The 20789-nt window shown below is 44.9% G+C and overlaps 1 protein-coding gene across 1 annotated transcript in view; it reads left to right on the forward strand.

The window, feature by feature from the left end:
- GAP43 (growth associated protein 43) overlaps positions 1-18425 on the forward strand; it is a 53882-nt gene extending 35457 nt beyond the window's left edge. Inside the window, exon 3 of the mRNA XM_014878585.2 lies at positions 17645-18425. Within this exon, the coding sequence (XP_014734071.2) occupies positions 17645-17733 (89 nt within the window). The 3' untranslated portion in view covers positions 17734-18425. The remainder of the gene's footprint in view (positions 1-17644) is intronic.
- The last annotated feature ends 2364 nt before the right edge of the window (positions 18426-20789 follow it).

Consider the following 20789-nt stretch of genomic DNA (forward strand, 5'->3'; position numbering starts at 1 on the left):
TGGAAATAGTCTGGTAGTGCAGCTTTGAAATGAGATCAGTATCCAGCACAGCAGACTGTGGAAGGAGATGGGCTATGATGTCCTCCCAGGGAGGAGAAGAGGTGAATGTCACACAGTGTTAGATTCGATTTGTACTTTCACAAGTTATCAAGTCTTTCCTCCAAATTTGGTTGGCTCTAACATCAAAGCACTTTCAGATTGTCAGGTAAGACCACAAAGCCCAGAAATGTGAAAGAGTAAATTGTGCCTAAGGAAACAAATGGATCTTCTTTTTTTCGGAAATGAAGAATGCTTTTTCTGCTTCATGAAATAGCTTTACAATGGAGCAGCTTCACAGCTGGAATGAAAATCAGCCAGGTGACAAGAGCTTTTCATGTAAGCGGGCTAACAGTTCCCCCAGGGCCCTGTATCCTGCAAGCAAGGAGCGCTGGGAAGAACCATCTTCACTTCTTCAGAGGGAGCAAGTCCCTGTGGATCCTTTTTAATGGTTTACAGTTGAATCAGTTCAATCCCCATATTGATGGAAGGACAATACTTGCTGTACTTTGGGAGCACTGGCTATATAAAGATTTGGAAAGGGAGACAGTCTATTGTCTTGTACCAGCCAGAACATGCAGCCTGCACTATGCAAGAGGATTGCAGCTATGTGACTTGGAACTTCAGTCTTGGCCCATGAGTCGCTAGCAAGAGGCAGAACAGCCTCACTTCCATTCCTGTTTCAAGGGAGTTTATCTCTGCTGCTACACCTGGCAGCCAAGGAAAGCAATGCAAACACAGTGGTCTTCCCACAGCTGGCCCAGAGGGAACGACTCTAAGCAAGCATGGCAGCATTTTCTTGTCTGTAGTACTACTCCAGCAACAAAGTAAGACTCTATAAATGCAGTTTAGGTTGCTTGACACATGCTGAAGTGTGAAGTCTGTGTCTAGTCCTCAGTTGCTCTGAAATTTTAATCTTCGAATTGTGTTTACACGGTATCTTGGTTTGAGAGACAGGTGTCTGACAAGAAAGGCAGGAGCCTCTTTCTTAAAATGGGGAACGTAAACCCCTCCGTCCAAATCATTATAATTTTGAAATTAAGGGGCTTTCAGGCAAAGATATAGGAATAACAGTTCTTTAGTAGGAAAATTAAAATAGAAATACAGTATTGCAGAGAACAAAACCAAAAGCACTGACAGAGTCAGAATATAACCTGATACCCTGTCAGGGTGTTGGTAGCAGTCCCATTATATGGTGGCTGCAGTCCTGGATGACAGATGTGGTTCAGTTGAAGCAGTGGTCCTGTAGAAGGGTGCAGTTTTCCTCCAAAGGTCCAGTGATGATGTGGAAAGGTCAGTTTTTTTCCTCTGGAATCCAGTGGAAAAAGGCTGCTTCTGTGTTCCAAATCTCAGTTTTTATCTAGGTAGGAAAGTCTTCACTTCTCCTCCTGATTGGAGCATCTCCCAATGGGATGATGTAATTTTATCAGTCATGCAGTGGGACCCAATGGTGCATTAACAGCCAATATCTTCCCGGAGGAAGGATGGGTTGTGGAAAAGACAAAGATGACTTCCCCACTTGGTTTTAATAGATGATTAGCAGAGGATATCTCCCACAGAGGTAAGGATCACTGTCCCACCCAGCCTCAACAGATGGTGATAGAATACACACCTCTGCTCACATCCTGCATTGCAACCCAAGACACATGAGTATAAACATTGCCTATTTTATAGCTGAGTTTGCATTGGTCCAAACAGCCATGTGGCGGGCAGGTTGGAATGTCACAATTTTCCTACACACAACCTGGCACGGGTGCAGGATTGCCTCCTCTATTGCAGTACAATATTGTCTCTTATCCCATGTGTGCCTCAGGTCTGCTGTTTCCTAATGAGATGCGGCTTGTCCTGTAGAAGTGGGAGCTGTACTAGTGGGCCAGTGCTCGACCTTTTTAAATAAAATCATAGGTGACATTAAACATATTTACTGATGAAAAGGTGTGGACTAGCTCTGGAAAAGGCCTCTTGAGGAGATTGAGGTAACCACTCCTTCGTACCTAAGAGGTACTAATTCTTCTGGAACTTCAGTAAGAAATGCGTGGACAGTCAAGGCTGGTTGCCTGGCTTATTGTGTGAAGGCTGTGGATTATAGGAAAGGTGACGGCAATCTTTCACCCCTTCTGGTGTTGGCAGCTACAGCTGTTGCTCTTCCAAACCACATGTTTGGGTGACATTGTTTAGGGCAGTGCCTGCCAGTGTCACAGTGTGTGCCGTGTTGTTCAGTAGTCACTCAAGCTAACATATGGCTCTCTACAGACAAGACCAGTGGTTAAACTCCACATAGATTTTGCTCTAAATCACTTTCATTACAATGTTTTCCACAGTGGCCCACTGCATGCATTCAGATCATCTTCAGAAAATGCTCTGTGGGGGAAGGGCTTTCTGTCATAAATGATAAACAAAATTTTTGCGGAGAAGGGCTCAAGTAGCAGACCTATAGACAGTCTGGACAGATAGACAATGAAATTTAAGTGATGGCTGCTTGCTGTAGCTGCCAGAAGTGCTCTGCACCACTGCCAGTGTCATCTCTTTACACTAGGATCAAGTAGGCTGGACTTTTCAGATATATATGAGCTTGCAGAGTATCAGCTGGGATTTACAGCTCCAGGGAGCTGAAATTCAAAAGTAGAAATACTTTCTCTGTGGTACAGATGACTGCCACATGCAGAGGAAAAGGATTTGGAAAGTTCACCAGGTCAGCACAGTAAGATTAGTTAGACATTCCTCAAGAGCAATTTAATAGGTGCATTAATACTGCATTATCAATGTCAGTGCAGTGATCACTTCCAATCCCTGTGGAAACTTCATGGACTCTGGCAAAGTGAAGTTGCACTCACAAGGATCCATGCAAATAACTGGTAACACAGAAATTGCCAAGCTAGGTCAGAGTTAATATCCCTTTATTATACTTCTCGCTGTAGCTAGAACAAAGCACTGCTATGGGCAGATCTTGGGTAAACTTCTTCTCTGCTGCTGGGACTCACCCATGTGTTCTACTGTCTAAGATTTGGTTTAACAGGTACAGCATAATGTATTCTCTCTTTTTATGCTAATATTACTGTGGTGTTATATGGCATATATCTGTGTGTGTGTGTATGCACACAAAGTATCTGATTGATTAAGGATGAACAGCTTTCCCAATTCCAACCAACTGTACAATGGCCATAACGTTCAGTGATGAATTGGCCACTGCCAATTGCCTTAAATAACTTTCTGTACTTATGCTATGTCACAGAAACAGCAAAAGCTTGTGGTAGCCTACTTCATGCCTTTGATTAGGGTATCATCACACAGTATGCACTTATGTACACAGGGCATAGTCTCGTAGCTCTTGCTGTTCATCTCTTTCCTGAGGAAAACATAAGCAGTGCTTTCAACTGTTTTTTTTTATGAAATTATTCCCATGCTTTTTAGGAACTCTGTTGCTTTTCTCTGCACTCCCTTCAAAGTTGCAAATCTATTTTATGAGATAGAATGACAGATATTCTTCACATTAGTCCAAAAAAATCTGTAACTTTTTACATGTTTCCAGAAAGGTGTTATTTCTTCTGTTTTTTCTTCATCCCAGTCCTTATGCACACCAACATTATTCCTTTTTACAGACAGCTACTGAATGATCACTGATGACTGCAATGACTCTTTTTGTAAAGACACTACTGAAATATTTTATTTAGCCATATGATTATCTGTGAGACCGGGCAGTGGCCAAGAGAACCAAGGGAAATGTAAGCAGTGACAGAAAACTTACAAGTCAAGCCACTGGCATCAGCTCTGTGGAATAGTTTCCACCCCCAGTTCTGGACCTCCAATAGGCCTGTGAAAGACCATGTTACACAAGCTCAATTAGAACAGGTTTCAAGGCACAATATTTCTATAGACTGCATTCATGCTGTAAGCTTGATTTAAAGAAGGGCTTCCTCATTTCCTAGCTTTCCTCTCTGGATATCTTTGAGGCAGAAAATAGACAAGCTATTAAAAATAATCTGTATGGGAAACCCAAATGATGGAGAGTACTGCTATCATGTGCTTTGCTGTTCTTTGAAGAAGAGTTCTGGTTTTGCAGGCTACTAGAACTGTGACTTCTTTTCTACTTCTGTATTCCCTGCCAAAGATTCTCTTTGCATATTCTTTAGCTCTAATGGCCTCTACCATTTAAGAGCCTTGGTTATATCATCACCAAATGTGAATTTGATCTGTGTAAATGTTTCTGTTTTTCTTTCTGCTTACTTAGGTACATCAGTGTCAGCATGGGACACTGGAACAGAGTGGAAAATTTCAGCTGAAGTCCTGGCAGTCAGGAGTCCACCTTGGACATCTGCCCTTTGCTAGGCTGCAGTGTAGTCAAGGAAAGAACTATGGAAAGCTGGACAGGGTCCAGGGATGTAAAGGAAAATGCTGTTCCTCTAATGACCAGAAAAGCGAGACTCGGTGCTTCATGCAAATAAGTCTTAGATAAAGGTCACAAGGTCCCAATTATCCAGTGTTCAAAGAATGACAGACTTCTCAGCTGTATCTTGAGGCAATAGCAAATGAGTCCTCTTTTTATTATGAAAGAAAGCAGAAGGTGGAAGACACTATTCAACCTCTCCATCTTCCTTCAGCAAAACACAGTAATTGGTAATGCTAGTAATGATAACTGGACATTACCTGTAACCTCCAGGGCTTAATGAAGAAGAAAATCTCTGACATTTGGAAGAGCATCCAAATCCCAATGCTGAAGTGGGTGCAGTGGTACAGAACCGTAGCTGATAATGCATTGCAGGTACAGGGAAAGGGATAGGAGAGCAGGACCAAGAGCTGTGACCATTATGCAGAGCATTCCCCAGTGCTGCTGACTTTGACAAAATTGTCTTTGCAGCTGTGAAAAATGTTTCAAAGACTTCACTTGATAACCACTTGAAGAAATGGAAGATAGAATACAGTAAAAGTAATTTAAAGTTGGGGTGATGGCAAGTACTTGTCAAAACATCTTTGATGTTCTTCAAAGCTTGGTGCACACATTGATTTGGAAATGACACAAGCCTCTAACAGGGACGTGTGAATGAAAGCTTGTGTGGACTAAGTCTGTAACGGCCTAGTTTTCAAATGAATGTGGGACTCCATTCCCTTACTGGATGTGGGCTTAAAAAAAAAGAGTATGTATTCCAGTTTAGACATCCTATGTTACCTATACTGGTTATGCAAGAATAGGATATCACCCGTGATTTCAGCCTCAGTGTCACAAACAGTTCAAAAAAACCTCCAGTCATTGGTGCTGAAACAAGGAATATGTTGCAGGAGACCAAACCCTGGGATTGGGTTTGCCCTGCATCAGAAATACTTTTGAGTTGAAGTAGTCCGTCTTAATCTTAGATCTGCTCACAGATCATCTATATGTTTGTTCCCCTGGAAAGCACTCAAGTGCAATCTTGAAACATTGGTCCTCTGCTTTCTCTTGTTGTCAGAAGGGATGGAAATCCCCCCTATTCACAGAATCTGGTCAGAGGGCTGTTGTGAGTTTATCTTCAGTAAGGCTGCTACAGTTCAAAGGAGCAGAAATTCTGTCTGGCCCTTTGTCTGCATTCACAGTCCAACTGGTACACCAGGTATCCAGGTGGTGAAAGGAAGTAACTTCTTTATTGCCAAACAGAGGAGGTGTGAGTGCCACCTGGATCTTGCAACTCTGTTAAAAAAATGCAAACCGGTTTGCCACCTGCCTTTACGATTATCTTTGGGGCTGAAGGTATGTTTCCACAAAGCCGTCCCAGCACTATTGCCAAGCCTTTGTTGGGAGACTTACCAGTGTGGCCAAGCATGGTGACTGCCTGGACTAAACTTGACCTCTTGTCCATAACACAACCTCTCCCAAACAAGCTGAGGCCCACGAGGAAGGCATGGGGAAGAAATGCACAGCACTGCTGCTGAGCAGCAGATTTTGGTCTCCAGAGACACTAAGCCAGCACTGTTCACTGCACTCAATAAAGAGACAGAAAATGAGAAAGAAATTTTCTTTTTGTGCCTCAGGATAGAAACCTTTTTCATTGATGAAGCCAAATGACTATGAGAAAGATGGATGAAGTAATTGATTTTTACATCAGGGAAGAGGGAGAAAATTCCAGACCCTCCTAAATGATATAGCATGCAAATACTTCTTGGCCTCATTTCTAGCAAAACACATAGACATGGTTTTGCCAAACAGAGGAGTTAAGCCTGATAGCAATTCAAACCACAACTGTTCAGGGCTTCTGAGTCCTGATAGACTGGAATTTTTCTGTGATAACGTTTTTTTCATTAAACGATCCTTTAATTATTCAAACCTAAACATTGTATATACCATTACCAGGAATTATGGGATTTGTAGAATAAAGTAGTAAGAAAGTCTTTGCCTGCTTTTAGAGTAGCTGGGATGTGAGGGTCAGGTCCTCCCTGAATGGGACAGATGACAGGGTGGGCCTTTTGCTAGCAAGCTGAAATCCAGTGAGCTTTGCAAGTGAGCCACTGGGCTGCTGGACACATTTTCCCCTGATCCATCCTGCTGGAGCTATTCCACTTTGCATAAATTTTTTATTGTTTGCTGGAGCCAGGATGTGGCATTTGGTCTCCCCTATTCCAGATGAGTGCCCTCACCACTGGTCTATAGAGTCAATATTTTCCTCTGGCCCAATAAATATTTAATGGTTTATGGAAGTGGAACAGCTCCATCAGGAGAGGAAGAGTAAGAGAGACATGTTCATTCACATGGATACCTCACAATATTGCTCTGTGACCAGCAGGCAAGGCCTGAGCCAAGGACCTTTATAGCAAATAAAATCAGCAGGAGGAGACAATAAGAGCACAAAATGGTGGGGTGCCATTTCCTATGCCTCAGTGCAATTTAAGAGCAATGTCAGAGCAGCTCAGGCCTGATGAGCTCATGCCTCATATCAAGCCCTCTTCTTGTGACCATTGTTGTCAAAATTATGGTGCTCAAACCAAAATTATGGGCTGCTCCACCTTGGCCAATAATGTACGAATGCTGCATATGGATGTTGTGGTAGCTGGCAGCTTCTGTGAACCTGTGCAGAGCTGGGCTTCATGGCAGGCTTTGGCTGTACATGAGATGATGGAGGAGCAGCTACTGCTTGGTCCCACAGCTGAGTCAGGACCAAGGGAAATGTCTTTTGATGGGAAATAGAAGTCTTGTCATTGCAGACTAACTCAGAAAAGGACTGTTTTAGCTCCCTGTAAAGGTACTTTTTTCCATCATAGTGGACAGTACTGAGGAGCTGTTGACAACCCAGACATTCCTGCTGCTCCAAAGAGGTGGTGCATCCAGGCAATGGCACAGCTGGCTGTGCCCCTAGGTGGTCTCCCCAGCATTTGCATCTGTCCCACCGAGTGCCCTCATGTCACGGCCGAATTCATTAACTGCCTGATGGAATTGTTATTGTGAAAAGCCAATTAAACCAAGATGGCTACTGTGGGACAGCTGCATCAGTTTGCTTGGCACAGCACTCAGAGTTCAGAGACTCAATAGTCCCTCTCCAACTGGGAGAAATGGCTCTCAAAACTGGTCAAAAAATAAAATAAAAAAAAAATAAAACACAGCTTGCCAAATTTGAATTAAAATCAGAATTACTGATGCAAGCTGCTGCCACCTTCACAGAGAAGACTGGTGCTGGCAATAAGAGCACTCATGAGAGGTTTTCCAGGCACGTCCTTCCTTCCTTCCTGTTGTACAGCTTGTCTCTTTAAAATGTCCAGTGCCAGGCTCAGGGCTACCTTATACCTCCTTTTCCCTGGAGCTGACCGCTTACTGGGCAAGTATCACACACCTCTGGTCCCAGAGATTTCTTGGGACAAAAGGGACTACTACACAGCCCAACCTCTTGCCTTAAGTCAAACCAAGAGGATCTGGCCCTTATATGATCTGGGGAAAGTGTCTAGCTGCCTACCTAGTTTTCCAGGACAGGTGCTATGACTCCTGATCTTTCCATCCTTGGAAAAGCAGTTATTAAGCAGTCCCAGACAAGAGATTTCAAGAAGAGGTGAGAATTGCTCTGCACCAGCAATGCCACTGTGATGTCTCGAAATGGGGTTTTTTTCCCACAAGTGTTTGTAGTTCAAAATGCCTCTTCCTGTGTCTGGGATCTCAAGCTTTCTTCTAATGAATGAAAAGCAAAGGCTCCCAGGAGTTTCCCTGGGTACAGCATGAAGCCTAAACTGCCTTCTGGAGAGCAGTGCCTGTGTTTCATCCTGTACAAAACACGTTGGGATTCTATGGGTGTGCACCAGCCATGTGTTTGAGAAATATCAGTAATTTCTTTGATGCAAAGAGCTGGTGGTGTAGATGTTGCAGCTGCTGGGGACAGTTATCAAGAAGATGGCTGTGGAAAGCCTGATAACAGGCATTTAATTAATTTTAGCATCCAATTTGGAGAACCTTGGTGTATGATGATGGACGGGAACAAACTAATGATCTCTAAATGAATTTTCTCCTTCATTTAAACTCGAAATGGGAGGATGGCAAAGGGAAGAAAAAGAGACATTTTATATCCTCCCCTTGATTGTAATTCCCTGCCTTCAGCTAGATCAATATCATTTCTGCTGGAGATGGAGGCTGCCTCTGGTTTCCATGGCAATGTGGTTGTTGGAGGCTTGCAGGCTCCATGAATCCCCAATTTATCAGTCTTCTAGGCTTTAATAATGGAGACCAGCAGTCAGGCAGCTTATGAATGGCACATATCTTTTGGGCTGGGGGAAGGGAGGTGGGAGCATGGTTTGTAGTAAGGGCTGCAGCAATTTGTTTCCCTGCCACCGACAGCTGAAGGGGGAGGAGTACAAGGGGAGGAGCAGCACATTAATTCTGGATGCACTGAAGGAATTTTACACCATTTTGCCGCAATTACAGAAGATTTCCTCCCTTATGTTCTTTTCCCTAGCTAGTTTTTCCGGGGAAGGGGAGGAGAAGAATTTCACGGTCAGTCCTGTGCGAGGAGGTGGGAACTGTAGATGGAGAACCCAAAAGCTCTACTACTCTGCATGTTTCCGTCCTCTTCTTAACCCTCTTTATTTCAGGATCACCAGTGCGTGAATGCCAGCAGTCTGCCACAGTTTCAGGTTCATTTTTATCCCCCTACTGATCCTACCACCATTGCCAGGCTGCTCAGCAGAGCTGTGAGATGGGCAAACCTCTGAGGACCTGATCTGTCTGTCAAACTTCTGTCACTTGCTGTGCTATTCTCTGTGCATCTGCTTGGCATCTCCAAATTCAAACCTCTGTCCCCGAAGTGCTGTAAGCTTCATTCCCTGAATTAATTATTTTGCTAGGAATGTCCTGGCTGTAGAACAATCACTAACTGTCACTTCAATAAAGTTCAATTGGCCTATATCTATTCAGGATATTTCAATTTTTTCTTATCTTTTCCCTGATTTCTCCCCTATGATTTCATAGGGAAGTTGCTCTAAAGAAGCTAAAGAAGAAATGGATGTGTTTTAGAAAGACCTTGTTCTTCTGCCCCCTCACATGCCCTCTCTTTCTAAATCATCCTCCAGGACTTAAACCAGCAAGGGAGAAAAGATGGGTGACACAAAAGAATGCTGTTGCATGACATGGGGACATCCTGTTTTCCAATACATGTGCCAAGAGCAGCTGTCAACTGTTATATTCCACAGCTGGAAGGACGTTAAAACCTCTATATTCAAGCTTTTTGAATAATAAGGTATTTAAGGAACTAAAGAGTACACTTTCTGGTCTGTAGGACCTATGTGAAATCAACAGGGGCAGGGGGGAGAGGAATAAAGAACACCTTATGGGTAATTTTTTCTAAGGTTTTCCTCAGGTTAAGTAATGAATGCAGGAGATAGAGGGGCTAGTAGCTTGGAACCAGTCCTGGAGGGAGCCCTTCTGGTTCTTCGAGGCAGCTGAGCACGATTGTTCATCAGATCAACTCTGATCCCAGCTCATGGTTGGGGACACTCTGCACAAGTCACTTCCCATTTCTCCCCTTCAAGCTCCCTGGCTGTGAAGACCATGGAATCTTCGTCTTCACAGATCTGTTGAGGGGAGGTCACAACACCTCTGAGGTCACAGCACCTTTGGTGCTGCTTGGTAGTAGGCCCCTCCATGCCAGGGCAACATATCTGCCTCCAAGGCACTCTCATCCTGCAAGAGCTCTTTTGCCTTTGGCCGCTGAACAATGCAGTCTCCTGCCTGCCCACCTGGTGTGACAGAGCATCTCCACAGAAGCACCGTGACAGATGACACTGCTGCCAGGTGGGAGCACCCTGTCCTCCCTGGAGCTGCCTTGGCTTGTAGTGTGACAGTGGCCAAGGGACTGGCCTTGCTAAAGGAGATATTGCTGTCTGAAAACCTAACCACTCTGGAAGGACTTCTTCCAGTTGTAGCTGGATTGAAATTGCCCACTTTATGGGTACAGTAGGCAGGAAGTTTGGGACAAACGTGCTGGTAATAGGCAGTGATAAATGAACAGTCAGCAGTAGGCATGTAGTTTTTCTCAGCTTCCATGTCTGGCTGCATTATGAGTGTGGGAAATAAACAGCAGTGGAAGAAAGAAAGAGAGCTGCTTCTTTCCCATTCTCCAGGATGGAAAAATATTTGCAAACATAGCTGTAACAGGGTTAACACCTCACATTCACAAGGAACATCCTCCCTTTTCTCTCCCCACCCTCTTCCTCCATCACTCTCATTTCTCTGGAGACCTCAATGCTCCCTCCCTCAGCCAAAGTTGGGGAGTTTCTGTGGCAACCAAGCAGCTGGCGTCTAGACACTCGACACCCCTCCCCACTGCCACGCACTCTGAATATCTCTCCCACCATTCCCTCCTTTTCCATCTACTGCACACGTGGATGCCAATGCAGGCATGGATTTCCATGGTGGTGCTGAAGGAAGAAAGGCATGGGGTGGGATGAGAAGCAGTGGAAATCACTAAACCACTGGATCTTCAGCCTGACAAGGTGCAAAGGCAGCTGGGGTGACAGAACTCTGTCTGGCTGTCCTCTGAGGATTTAGCAGGATCAGAAAAAGAGGCAGCTGTCCGAGCTTGGACCAAAGTTTCTAGCCATGGGACTTGCAAAAGTTGCAGGTGTTTTTGTTTTTTGTTTTTTTTTTTTCCCTCACTGCTGGGGCAACTGAACCATTCTTATTTGGTTCTAGAAAAAGATGAGGTGGTAGAGGAATAGGAGGCCCAAGCTACCATGTATTGAGGCCATATTAACACTTTTGTTTCAACCTTAATAGGCTGACTTGCTTGCTTCTTTCCAGTAATTACTGGGCGACTTCCCTGGACCTCCTGCCTGCTACTTGCACTGGGAACACTTCTCCACACCACCTTGTTGCAGCATGTACCAAGCATTTGCAGATCTCCCAGGTACCATGTGCTCACTAGGACCCCCAGGGCTCACAGGAATCAATACCATGGGTCTGAGTGAGGGATTCACCAGGGATTTGGGAGAAATCATACAAGCTGATACCCTGGACCAGACACAGCCACTTACTTGAAATACCCAGTTCCTTCATTTCTTGGTGTTTAGCTGGGGCAGCATTAAGTCTACCAGTTTTTAGAAGCAACAAGTTGGGAGGGTGGAGGATTTTAGCTCTGCATATGATGCATCACAGGGCTGACTGCAATGGGCTAACATGGATCAGAAAGAGAATTGTGTAAGCAACAGCTCTGAACCTGAAGTGTGTCTTGTTTCAGCAGTCTCAGACCTACCATCGTCTGCCTGGAATAGACTTCTGGCTGGCTAGAAGGACAGATGGATTGGGACAGATGAATCAAGCTGTGAAGCCTGGATCCAAATCTGGATCCAAATGTCACTAAAACTAGGAGATGCTCAGGGCAGGGATTTTAAATGAGGCTTTCTAGTGCTCCTTATTCTAAAAAAAAAAAAAAAAAAAAAAAAGAAAAAAGAGAGATCTGCTTATAACAGGACAGGAAAGCCGAGATTAATATTTGTGAGCAGAGTGATGACCAGATGAGGAACAGGCTTTCAGCTCCATCTCTGCCCAAGCTGTAGCTGGCAAAGGACAGAGAAAGGAGGATGCACAACAAATGCTAGAGAGAGCAACGTGTGACTAGGTTTGGGCAGTACTTCAGTATGAATGCACAGGAGAGTTCTAGCTGCACAATCAATATCAGGAATAATTATGCAAACACTGAGAAAGCAGCAAAAGCAAAATCTCTGCATCTGTATTAGAATCCCAGAGTGTTCTGCAATTTCTTGTTTCTTGGCATTGGCTGTGGTAATTTAAAGATCCACAGTGGAACAGAGACAAAAAGGAAAACAAAGCCCAAGCCACCAGCCACAAAAGAAATGATCATCAGAGAGGTTGCTGCTACTGTGGTCATAAGCTGATGTCTGCTCTGATTTAATTAATCATGGCAAGTCAGTCGGGAGCTGGGCAGGTCCCAAGAGACAGTGTTTTACCCGGAAATCCACTCAACCTAATTCACTAATGTAGGGCAGTGGAGAGACTTGGAGAGGAGCCCGCGTGCTCAGCCATTAGAGCACAGAGTCAGCAAAGGCAGCTGGAAGCACCACCATCCAGCAGAACTGCTTCTTGCGTGCCTGCCTCAGCTTCACAGCAACCAGAGCTGCATATGTTCCAGGCGTTTGCTCCCCAGCAGGGCTCGCAGATATGGCTCTCACCCTTTCCAGGAAATAAGTGGAGTGCTGAGGGGCAGGAGCTCTTTAAGACCCTATTGCAGCAAGGCTCTGTATCTCACTTCCATGTTAGTCTTCCACTAGTAACGCTGTTCCCCAGCAGGTGCCAGTTGGAGCTGTAGGTATGAAGTCTTTCTTTGACACAGGCCCTTCAGCTGGGAAGCAAACACACACCAGCCTCTCCCACCTTGCAGCTCTATCCTTAAACAATTTTGCAGTAACTGCTTAAGGTTTGCCCAAGGCTGCCCAAAAGGTTTCTCAACTTGACTGCACCATCCAGAGTGCTAAATGGAAGTGAAAACAGCAGCAGCTCAGCTCATAGATGCCTGTCTCTTTGGCAAAATAATCCTATGCTATATGATGATCTGGACAGCAGCATAGATTTCCAAAGATTAAAATATAAAAGCAAACTAAAATTTTAAAGCTAGAAAGGTGGGACCACAGGACTGGAGTAACCATGAACAGTGCAAGTGATGACTGGTGTGCATTAAAAGAACTGTAAGGGTGGTGATTGAAAGCACAAACTAGGTTGGTTTTGTTGTTAGTTTGAGGTGATTTTTTTGGTTTTGGCCACCCCTCAAGTTGCTTTTTTTTTTTTTTTTATTCTTTACATTACAGCTCTGCCTTCCTTCCTGCTCTGTTTCCTCCACTCTCATTTTGTGAGTCTGGGTCTTTCTCTTTGCTTTGTAGCTGGAGTGCTCTAGAACAAATGTGAATGTCTTCACCTTGGCTTGCTGCAGGTATAGATATTCCTAGGCTGCAACTTGTCTTAAAGTAGGCATCCAAATAAGGCAAGTTAATAGAGTCTTAGAAATGTTTTATTTATTTCCACTAATTAGGAAGGAAGGAGAGGATGAGAAGATCAGCTGCAGATGTCTCTCTGTAGATGTCTGGAGTTAGGTGAGATGTCCATCCATTCTGACTTCATCTTTCTCATTTCATGATGTCACCACATGCACATTGATGCCACCTCAGTCTAGGCCCAGCTGAAGAAGGAGCTCATTGCTTCCTGCTTGTTCTGTCCCTTGCAAGTGGACACAGGGGGTTCTGATTGTGCAGGTGGGAGGAAGTCTCACAGTGCTAGCATGTTCAGAAGGGAGGCAGCTTTAGACAGCTGGAATTTTGGCTGCCCAGGATGAAATGCTTTTGTTCCCCAAGCAGGGGATGGCCTGAATTCTCAGCCACTTCTTTGTCACCTTTCCAATCAAATGCAAAGTGAATGAAAAATGCTCAAACTGTACAGTTCTGGCTATGTAATAGTATTTATCCACTGCAAACCCACAGGTATGATATCCCAGAGTTCAAAGAGTGGAAAATCAAGACTAATATTGGGTAAAAAGGAGTGTAAGAGATATCCTCTCTTACATGTATGGAATGCCCAGGATAGCTATCTACTAATGTCCCTGGAGATACCTGGGACACTGAAAACAAGGCTGGAGAAAGCCCGGAAAACACTGCAGAAATAGCCTTCATCAAACAAACTGGTGAGACAGATAAACTGTCTCTCCTCGTGAATCAGGAACTGCTGTTAACTGGCCCTGATGTCACTGGGGTTGTGATGCATTGCTCCCATTGTGCAGAGCAAACCCTCTTTTTACTTCTGTAGTTTAGCAGTGCCACAGCCTGAAACTTATTTTTTTGTGCTGAATTCTTTTTTACTTCATGAAATTGCTTCTTGCTAAAGGTCATTACTAAAGAATAACACCAGGTTGCTTCTTTTCTGTCATCCCAAAGATCAATGAAGTGCTGGCAAAGCTGCTAGGAAATAAAATACAGCTTAGGAGGGTGCAGCAGTACACAGAGTGTTTCCCCTTACTGCTTCAATATCATGCAAGAAAAAAGTGGGAGAGTGATTCACTGAATTTTGTGTGATAATTCTTATTCAAAAAGCTTGTTTATGCTTGGGATATGCACAGTCTGGCGTTTGAGTTGTATGATCCCTCTCTGTTGACTTGAATGTGTGATGAAGTGACCTTAAATTGTTCCTGCTGCTCCATGATCACAGTTAGTCCAGTCTATTACATCCATGGTACAAATCAGTGCAGCCTCTGGCCTTCTTCAGCAGAGTCATCAGCCTGCCACTATCTGCTCCCCAGAGAACACTAATGGGGACAGTGAGGCACCACTGTGCAGTTCCTCTGCCAGCCAGGGGTCTCTAGGCGCCACGGGCAGACCCAGGAAATTAGATTTGCCACTATGGTGAGCTAAAAAGGTCATGGCAGAAAATTGTGTTTCAACTTGCCTGTTTATCCTAAGAGCAAGGATAGCATGGGAACACTGTGAGCTAACCAACATCACTGCCGGCTCCTCCACCTTGAGTGTGAGCAAATTTCCTGTCCATCCCTCCTGGAGTGCTGAGAAGAGCCCATCACTGTAGGAGCTGGATGCCACTTTCAGCTGCTGATTAACAAGACTTGGTAGCACAGCAGATGTGAAGGACCCCTCAGTGTCTGTCTGTCCCTATGCTTGCTGTGTTATGGGCCTATCTGTTGTGCTATCCTGAGGGGGCTGTGGAACTGCTGGCTAAAATCTGTGCATATTTTTGGTAGGAAGACACAAAAAGTTTTAAACACAATGAAAAGCAGTGTCAGGACTTGTGCTTCTGAAGCCAGTTTCTGTCTCTTTGTGGCTCTTTCACTCATCATCCATTTACATGAGGAGAAACCCCAGAAATTCTGCCTTACTAGGATCTGTCATAGCCTTGTAAGAAATTAGACTTTGCTGCTGGCTAACAACAGTCTTTCCACTCAAATTTACGGGTAGATGGTTGCACACTTGGATTCTACTCTCAGCTTCGTAATTCAATGTGTCTCCTGCTATGAATGCCTTGAAGAGCAGCATTAAATGGGCTCTCCTCCCTCCCAGTGATCAAGTCTTTTGGGATAATTAAAAATGTAGGCCAAGCTTTCCCTCCCAATGATACTTGTTATGGTCCTATTTTAATCAGTAGCCTATTTTGTCTCTGGACTGTGATGGTAGCTGTACCAGATATAGACAGAGTCTTTGAATACCATCCTGCTTAGCTGTTCTGTATCAAGGGAAGGAAAGTCCACAGATGTTTTTGCTGACAGGGGTTTTGCAGATGCAGTGGCTGAGGCCGTGGGGATGTTCTCACAGAAATTTTTCCTTCTGGAAGATCAGCAGTCAGAATTTACTAAGATGAAAAGCATCTGAAGGTCCAGAAGCAGAGCCTTTAATGAAGATGATTCAGAATGGAAAGTTGCACACAACTTAAAGGTGATTCATAAGGAAGTGGAAACTAAGCCTAAAAGAGCTCAGGGGAAGAGGGAAGCAGTAATGTAGCACCTACTGCCAGTATTGAAAGAAAATACAAGTCTGCCATCTGATGGCATGAAATGGACCAGGCCAAAATACATGAATGGTGTCAGTAAGGAAAGTTTCACATCCCAGTTAGCATTCTCATGAAGCATGGGTATGAGGATGCTAATCCTCACAAACCAAACACTGGCAACTGAACATCCTCATTGTTAGGCTGACAGCAAAGGCCCTGGTGTGATTTTTGTGTACACAAAGTAGCTTTGCATCAGACAAGTCCCAGACACAGCTACCCTGTTCTGGAGAAGAAGAGAGTTTAGTCATATGGACATAAGCTGTGTGGTGCCAGTTGGCCTTGAGCAATCCCCAGCCCATTTTATTTACTGGTACAATGTAGTTTGATAGCCCATCAGAGAAGCCAGGAACTGTGCAGGGAACCCCAGTGCTCTCTGAATGAGATGGATACAGGTATGTGTCATATCAGTGACATATGGTCTGTCCCACACTACCTCATTCTTCAGTGCTTGTTTCTTTTCCCTGTTCTTTACCCCAAGTCTGGATTGCTGCTTGCTTGACCTCTCCTTGGGCTGTGTATGTGTGGGACTGGGAGCCAATGAGGAAAACAGAAAGATGGCAATGGAGCAGACCAGTCACTACAGTGCACAAGACCCTTGTGCATTATTCTATTTTACAGCCTTGCAACCCTGGGTCCACCACCACCTTGTCCTGCAAAAAGCAATCCACACAGTACATGCACTGTTTCTGAAAGAGGCCAGGAACATGTTGTGTACCCTAATGAGAGCTGGGCAGTAGAAACTCTGAGACAATTAAATCTGTCCTGCTGCAATGAAGGAGGCATGGGCTAGACAAACCCAGGACTGAGGTCACTCCAGCTTGGGGGACATTCCTTTAATTTGTCTTGTTTCTCCTCGCTGCCTCTGCCTTCCCCTGGGTTCTGATCCTCTGTCTAGTTCACTGCCAAACAGCTCCTAGCACTAGTTTTAACTTCTTATGTGGATGGTGTGCCAGAACAAGGTGTCTGACTGACAGCAGACCCAGCTTCCAGGTAAACTCACTTCCCCCCAGGGCAGCTTTGCTTTTGAAAGGAGAGACTAGAAAACTGGAGAGATTTGGCAATCTCTGGATGAAGGCTCCCATTCTTGAAGGCTAGAGACATTTCTCTAGATCTCTGTTCAGTGTGAGAGAAGTTTGAGTTACAGGGTATAAATTTTTTCCCTCTGGGTCTTGCAGGCTTCAAGTGTGTATAGAGTCTTTTCTTTGTGACTCTCTTTAAGAGAGTCTCTCCATATTGTAATTGGGGGACAATGATTCAACTGTGGTTGGTACAGGCAGTGGGTTCTGTAAAAGGGTGTGTGATCTAGCTGATAAGCCAGGAGCCTAATCAGGGCCCCTAATGAAATGAACAGTGGTTGTCTGACACATCAGCAGTGAGCAAGGCAGCTCCTCCCAGTGGCACACGCTTTCTGGCTGAAGGTGTTTTGTGGGAGCTACATACTTGCCTTCTGGGCTGAACCGTGGCATGTTCTTTCCACGCTGCAGAAGTTCCAGGAACTTTGAGACCAGGTGACTTGGGGGAGAGAGAAGCCTGAAGCCATTCAGTCCATCAGGCTGTGTGCAGGATGCTCTAGATCATGGCTGACTAACCCTGGACCATCTCTTTTCCCACTAGATGCTGTAGAAGAAACCAAACCTACTGAAAGTGCCCAGCAGGAAGAGGTGAAAGAAGAAGAGAGCAAGGCGGACCAAGAAAATGCCTGAACATTAAGAAATGACCCCCTTTGCCCCTCCCTCCCTCCCCCTATCCTCTATCCTTCCTTCCCACCCCAATCTCGATTCCCCCCCTTCCTGCTCACACCTGTGAGCCTGTCTGTCCCTCTCCCATTACCACTTAAACCCTTTTTCTCTCTGTGTGGCAAACATTTAAAGAAAAAAAAAAAAGCAGGAAAAATCCCAGTCAAACAGTGTGGCTTAAACATTTCTTTGTTTCTTGGTGTTGTTATGGCAAGTTTTTGGTAATGATGATCCAATCATTTTGGGAAAATTCTTGCACTGTATCAGAGTTCTTTGACCTGGCGCGTGCGTGTGTCTGTCTGCCCACTGCGAGCGCACTCTCTCTCTCTCTCTCTCTCCTCTCTCTCTTCTCCAAGTGTGTGTGTGTGTGCAATGTTACGTTCATCTGAGGAGTCCAGACTTACAGAGTGAGTTAAAACAAAAGAGGGGAAAAAAGGTTCTTTTCTTCCTTTTTCAATGTGATGGAATGAACGAAAGAAAAAACAAACAAAAGACCAAGCACAACAAACAAAATGAACAAAAACAAGAATACTAAATCCCAGATTGTTTTCAGAACTAAAGCAACAACTAGAAAATGTGCCAATTAGCGTAATGCTTGGCTCCAGGCTCCTTTTTCAAACTGAACAATAATTATAATAAATGAGAATAATTATCATTAATATCACCGTGTCACATTTCTATGCTGCCGTACATCCTGCTGGCCTGCGGTCTTTGGTAGGCCACTTCTTGCGTGGCCCAGCTGTGCTCCTTGGCCACCAGTCACTGACTGACTGCTCTCCTTGGCACTACTGAGGGGACTTTTAAGGGGAGCAGGCTTGGATTTTGAGCAAGATGTTAGCAATGACTAACATAAATGATCAAAGTAGCAAAATCAGTTTTAGGGAAGATCATTGAAAGCGTCCCTCTAGGACACCTCTAGGCCCTGATTTGGAGAACTATGGTGACCTTGGAGGCATGAGCCTGCAGAGGGACCAGATTTGATCCATGCCCAAGGTCTAACCCCTGCCAAGGGGTGGGCCAAGGGCTGTGAGGGGACAGGGCCCTAGGACCTGAGCTTCTTGCCACAGTCAGATGATGCTCACCCCATTGGGGCTGGAGTTGAAGTCCCTGAGTAGCATAGCGTGGCCCCCCAAAAGGGTTCTGTTTGGCAAAATAAATTGGGCCAGTTATTATTTAATATTTTTTTAATAAATGGGCACATGGGCAGGACGAGGCCTGGTGGTCTAGGAGCCAGCTGGTGACACTTTGAGAAATACCTCATTCCTGCTCCTGCCGAACCCAGGGTGCTTCACCCTGCTCTAATGTGGGACAAGGCTTTCAGCTGTCATTTATGGCTGTCAGCAGAGCCCCACCTCCTAAATCTCCACCACTGCTTCCCACAGGTTGCCGGCTGTTCCCTGGTGCCACCCAGCCTGTCTCAGTGGAAGACTGACAGACACCAAACCCTGAGCCTGTACAGCCATCTGGGTCTGCTGCTGTCTTTATGAGCTGTGAGAGCAAACAGTTAAAATATGTTTAGTAATATCCGGGCTTTCATAAAAGCTAATTACTGCTCTTTCACTGCCCTGATTATTTTCATGTACTTTCCCAGAAGCTCCTGCATGGTTTCCTGGCCTCATTGGCAATGACTGCCAGAGTACCCTGCAGCATAACTGTGTGATGCTGCAGGACCAGGATTAAATCGTCCTTGTAGCAGGAAGACCAAAAGATGGGAATGCTGACAGCTCCCGTGTCCTTTGATGGCCGATGCTTCCATGGGGGACTGGCAGCCCCATGGCCTTCGGAGGGCTGGCACTCCATGTCCTACTCCTTTGTTCTCCTCCATCTCTTTGTTGGAAATAGGGAGAAAAGATGAACAGTAACTCCTCAGAAATGGTCACTTTGAACGTAGACTGCTCACTGGAAGTGCCATCAACACGTCAGGATTCATTTCCATGTGCTTCCTGGCATTCTGTAGAAAAAGAGAGAGAGAGAGACAGGGAGGGTTTTTTCTAAAGAGAGGGAAAGAGAGAGTGGGAGATAGATTGGACAAAGATTTTTAAAAACAGGGATTAGAGAGATGACGGGGGAAAGATTTTCGAGTGGATAGATGGATGATAGGGAGAGAGAGGGGAGTATAGCTAGAGAAAGAAAGATTAGAGTGCAAAAGATGAGAGAGAGACAGGAAGAAATTAGATAATATGGAGCAATAGATGATTGATAGAGATAGTGAAACGTAGATAGCTAAAGTAGATTAGACGGACTAAATAGGTAGAAAGATGGGCTGACTGACAGATAGGTATTGTGTCATACTTCATAAATGATATATATGCTAATATTCCCATGTCATGATGGGTGGTAAACCCTGAGACACCTTCCAGCCTGACCTCAATTCAGCAAATGTAGCGCAGACATCAGGCATTGCTTGGACCGTATGTCAGGTCTCACCACCCCACCCGTGTCTGCCATGGAAGCAGCAGGGTGTGGATGGCGTTTGGGAAGGAGAGTGCTCTGAGGGACACGGGGCTGAGGCGTAGGGAGGAGAGGTGTACAGTATGTTTGCTGTTCGTAGCACACAAAGGGGTCCAGCCCAGCACAGACACTGCAGACACCCTGTGTCTCTAGCACCAAGTTGAGAGAACTGAGGTTCAGCTCTCAGGATTTGTGGGAGAGGTGTTTGGGAGGAGGCAGGAAGGAGGGACCATAGTTTTTGTTTGGCCTTATCCCCTGTCATGACCATTTTAAAAGGTTTTCTGTCTTGCCTGTTTCTGCAAAGACCATGTCGTTTCCCTGCTCTTCTGATTTCAGATCCCAAAGTTTTCATCTTTTCTCCACTTTGCTATTACTATTTTTAACTTTATAAGGAAAAAAAAAATCGCTTCTCATGTCTTCCTGGACATAAGCCTTCCTCCCTCCTCAAAAAATGAAACAACTTTCTCTCCCCAGGGACGTTTTATCTTTGTATTTTGCATGTTGCTCCTCCTTGGCTGATGGTCGGGGCATCACGCGTGTTTAGTCACCATTTGTAAGAACATACTTTGCCA

Source organism: Sturnus vulgaris, chromosome 2 (assembly GCF_052056855.1).
Source record: "Sturnus vulgaris isolate bStuVul1 chromosome 2, bStuVul1.hap1, whole genome shotgun sequence".
In the NCBI taxonomy this organism is placed as follows: domain Eukaryota; kingdom Metazoa; phylum Chordata; class Aves; order Passeriformes; family Sturnidae; genus Sturnus; species Sturnus vulgaris.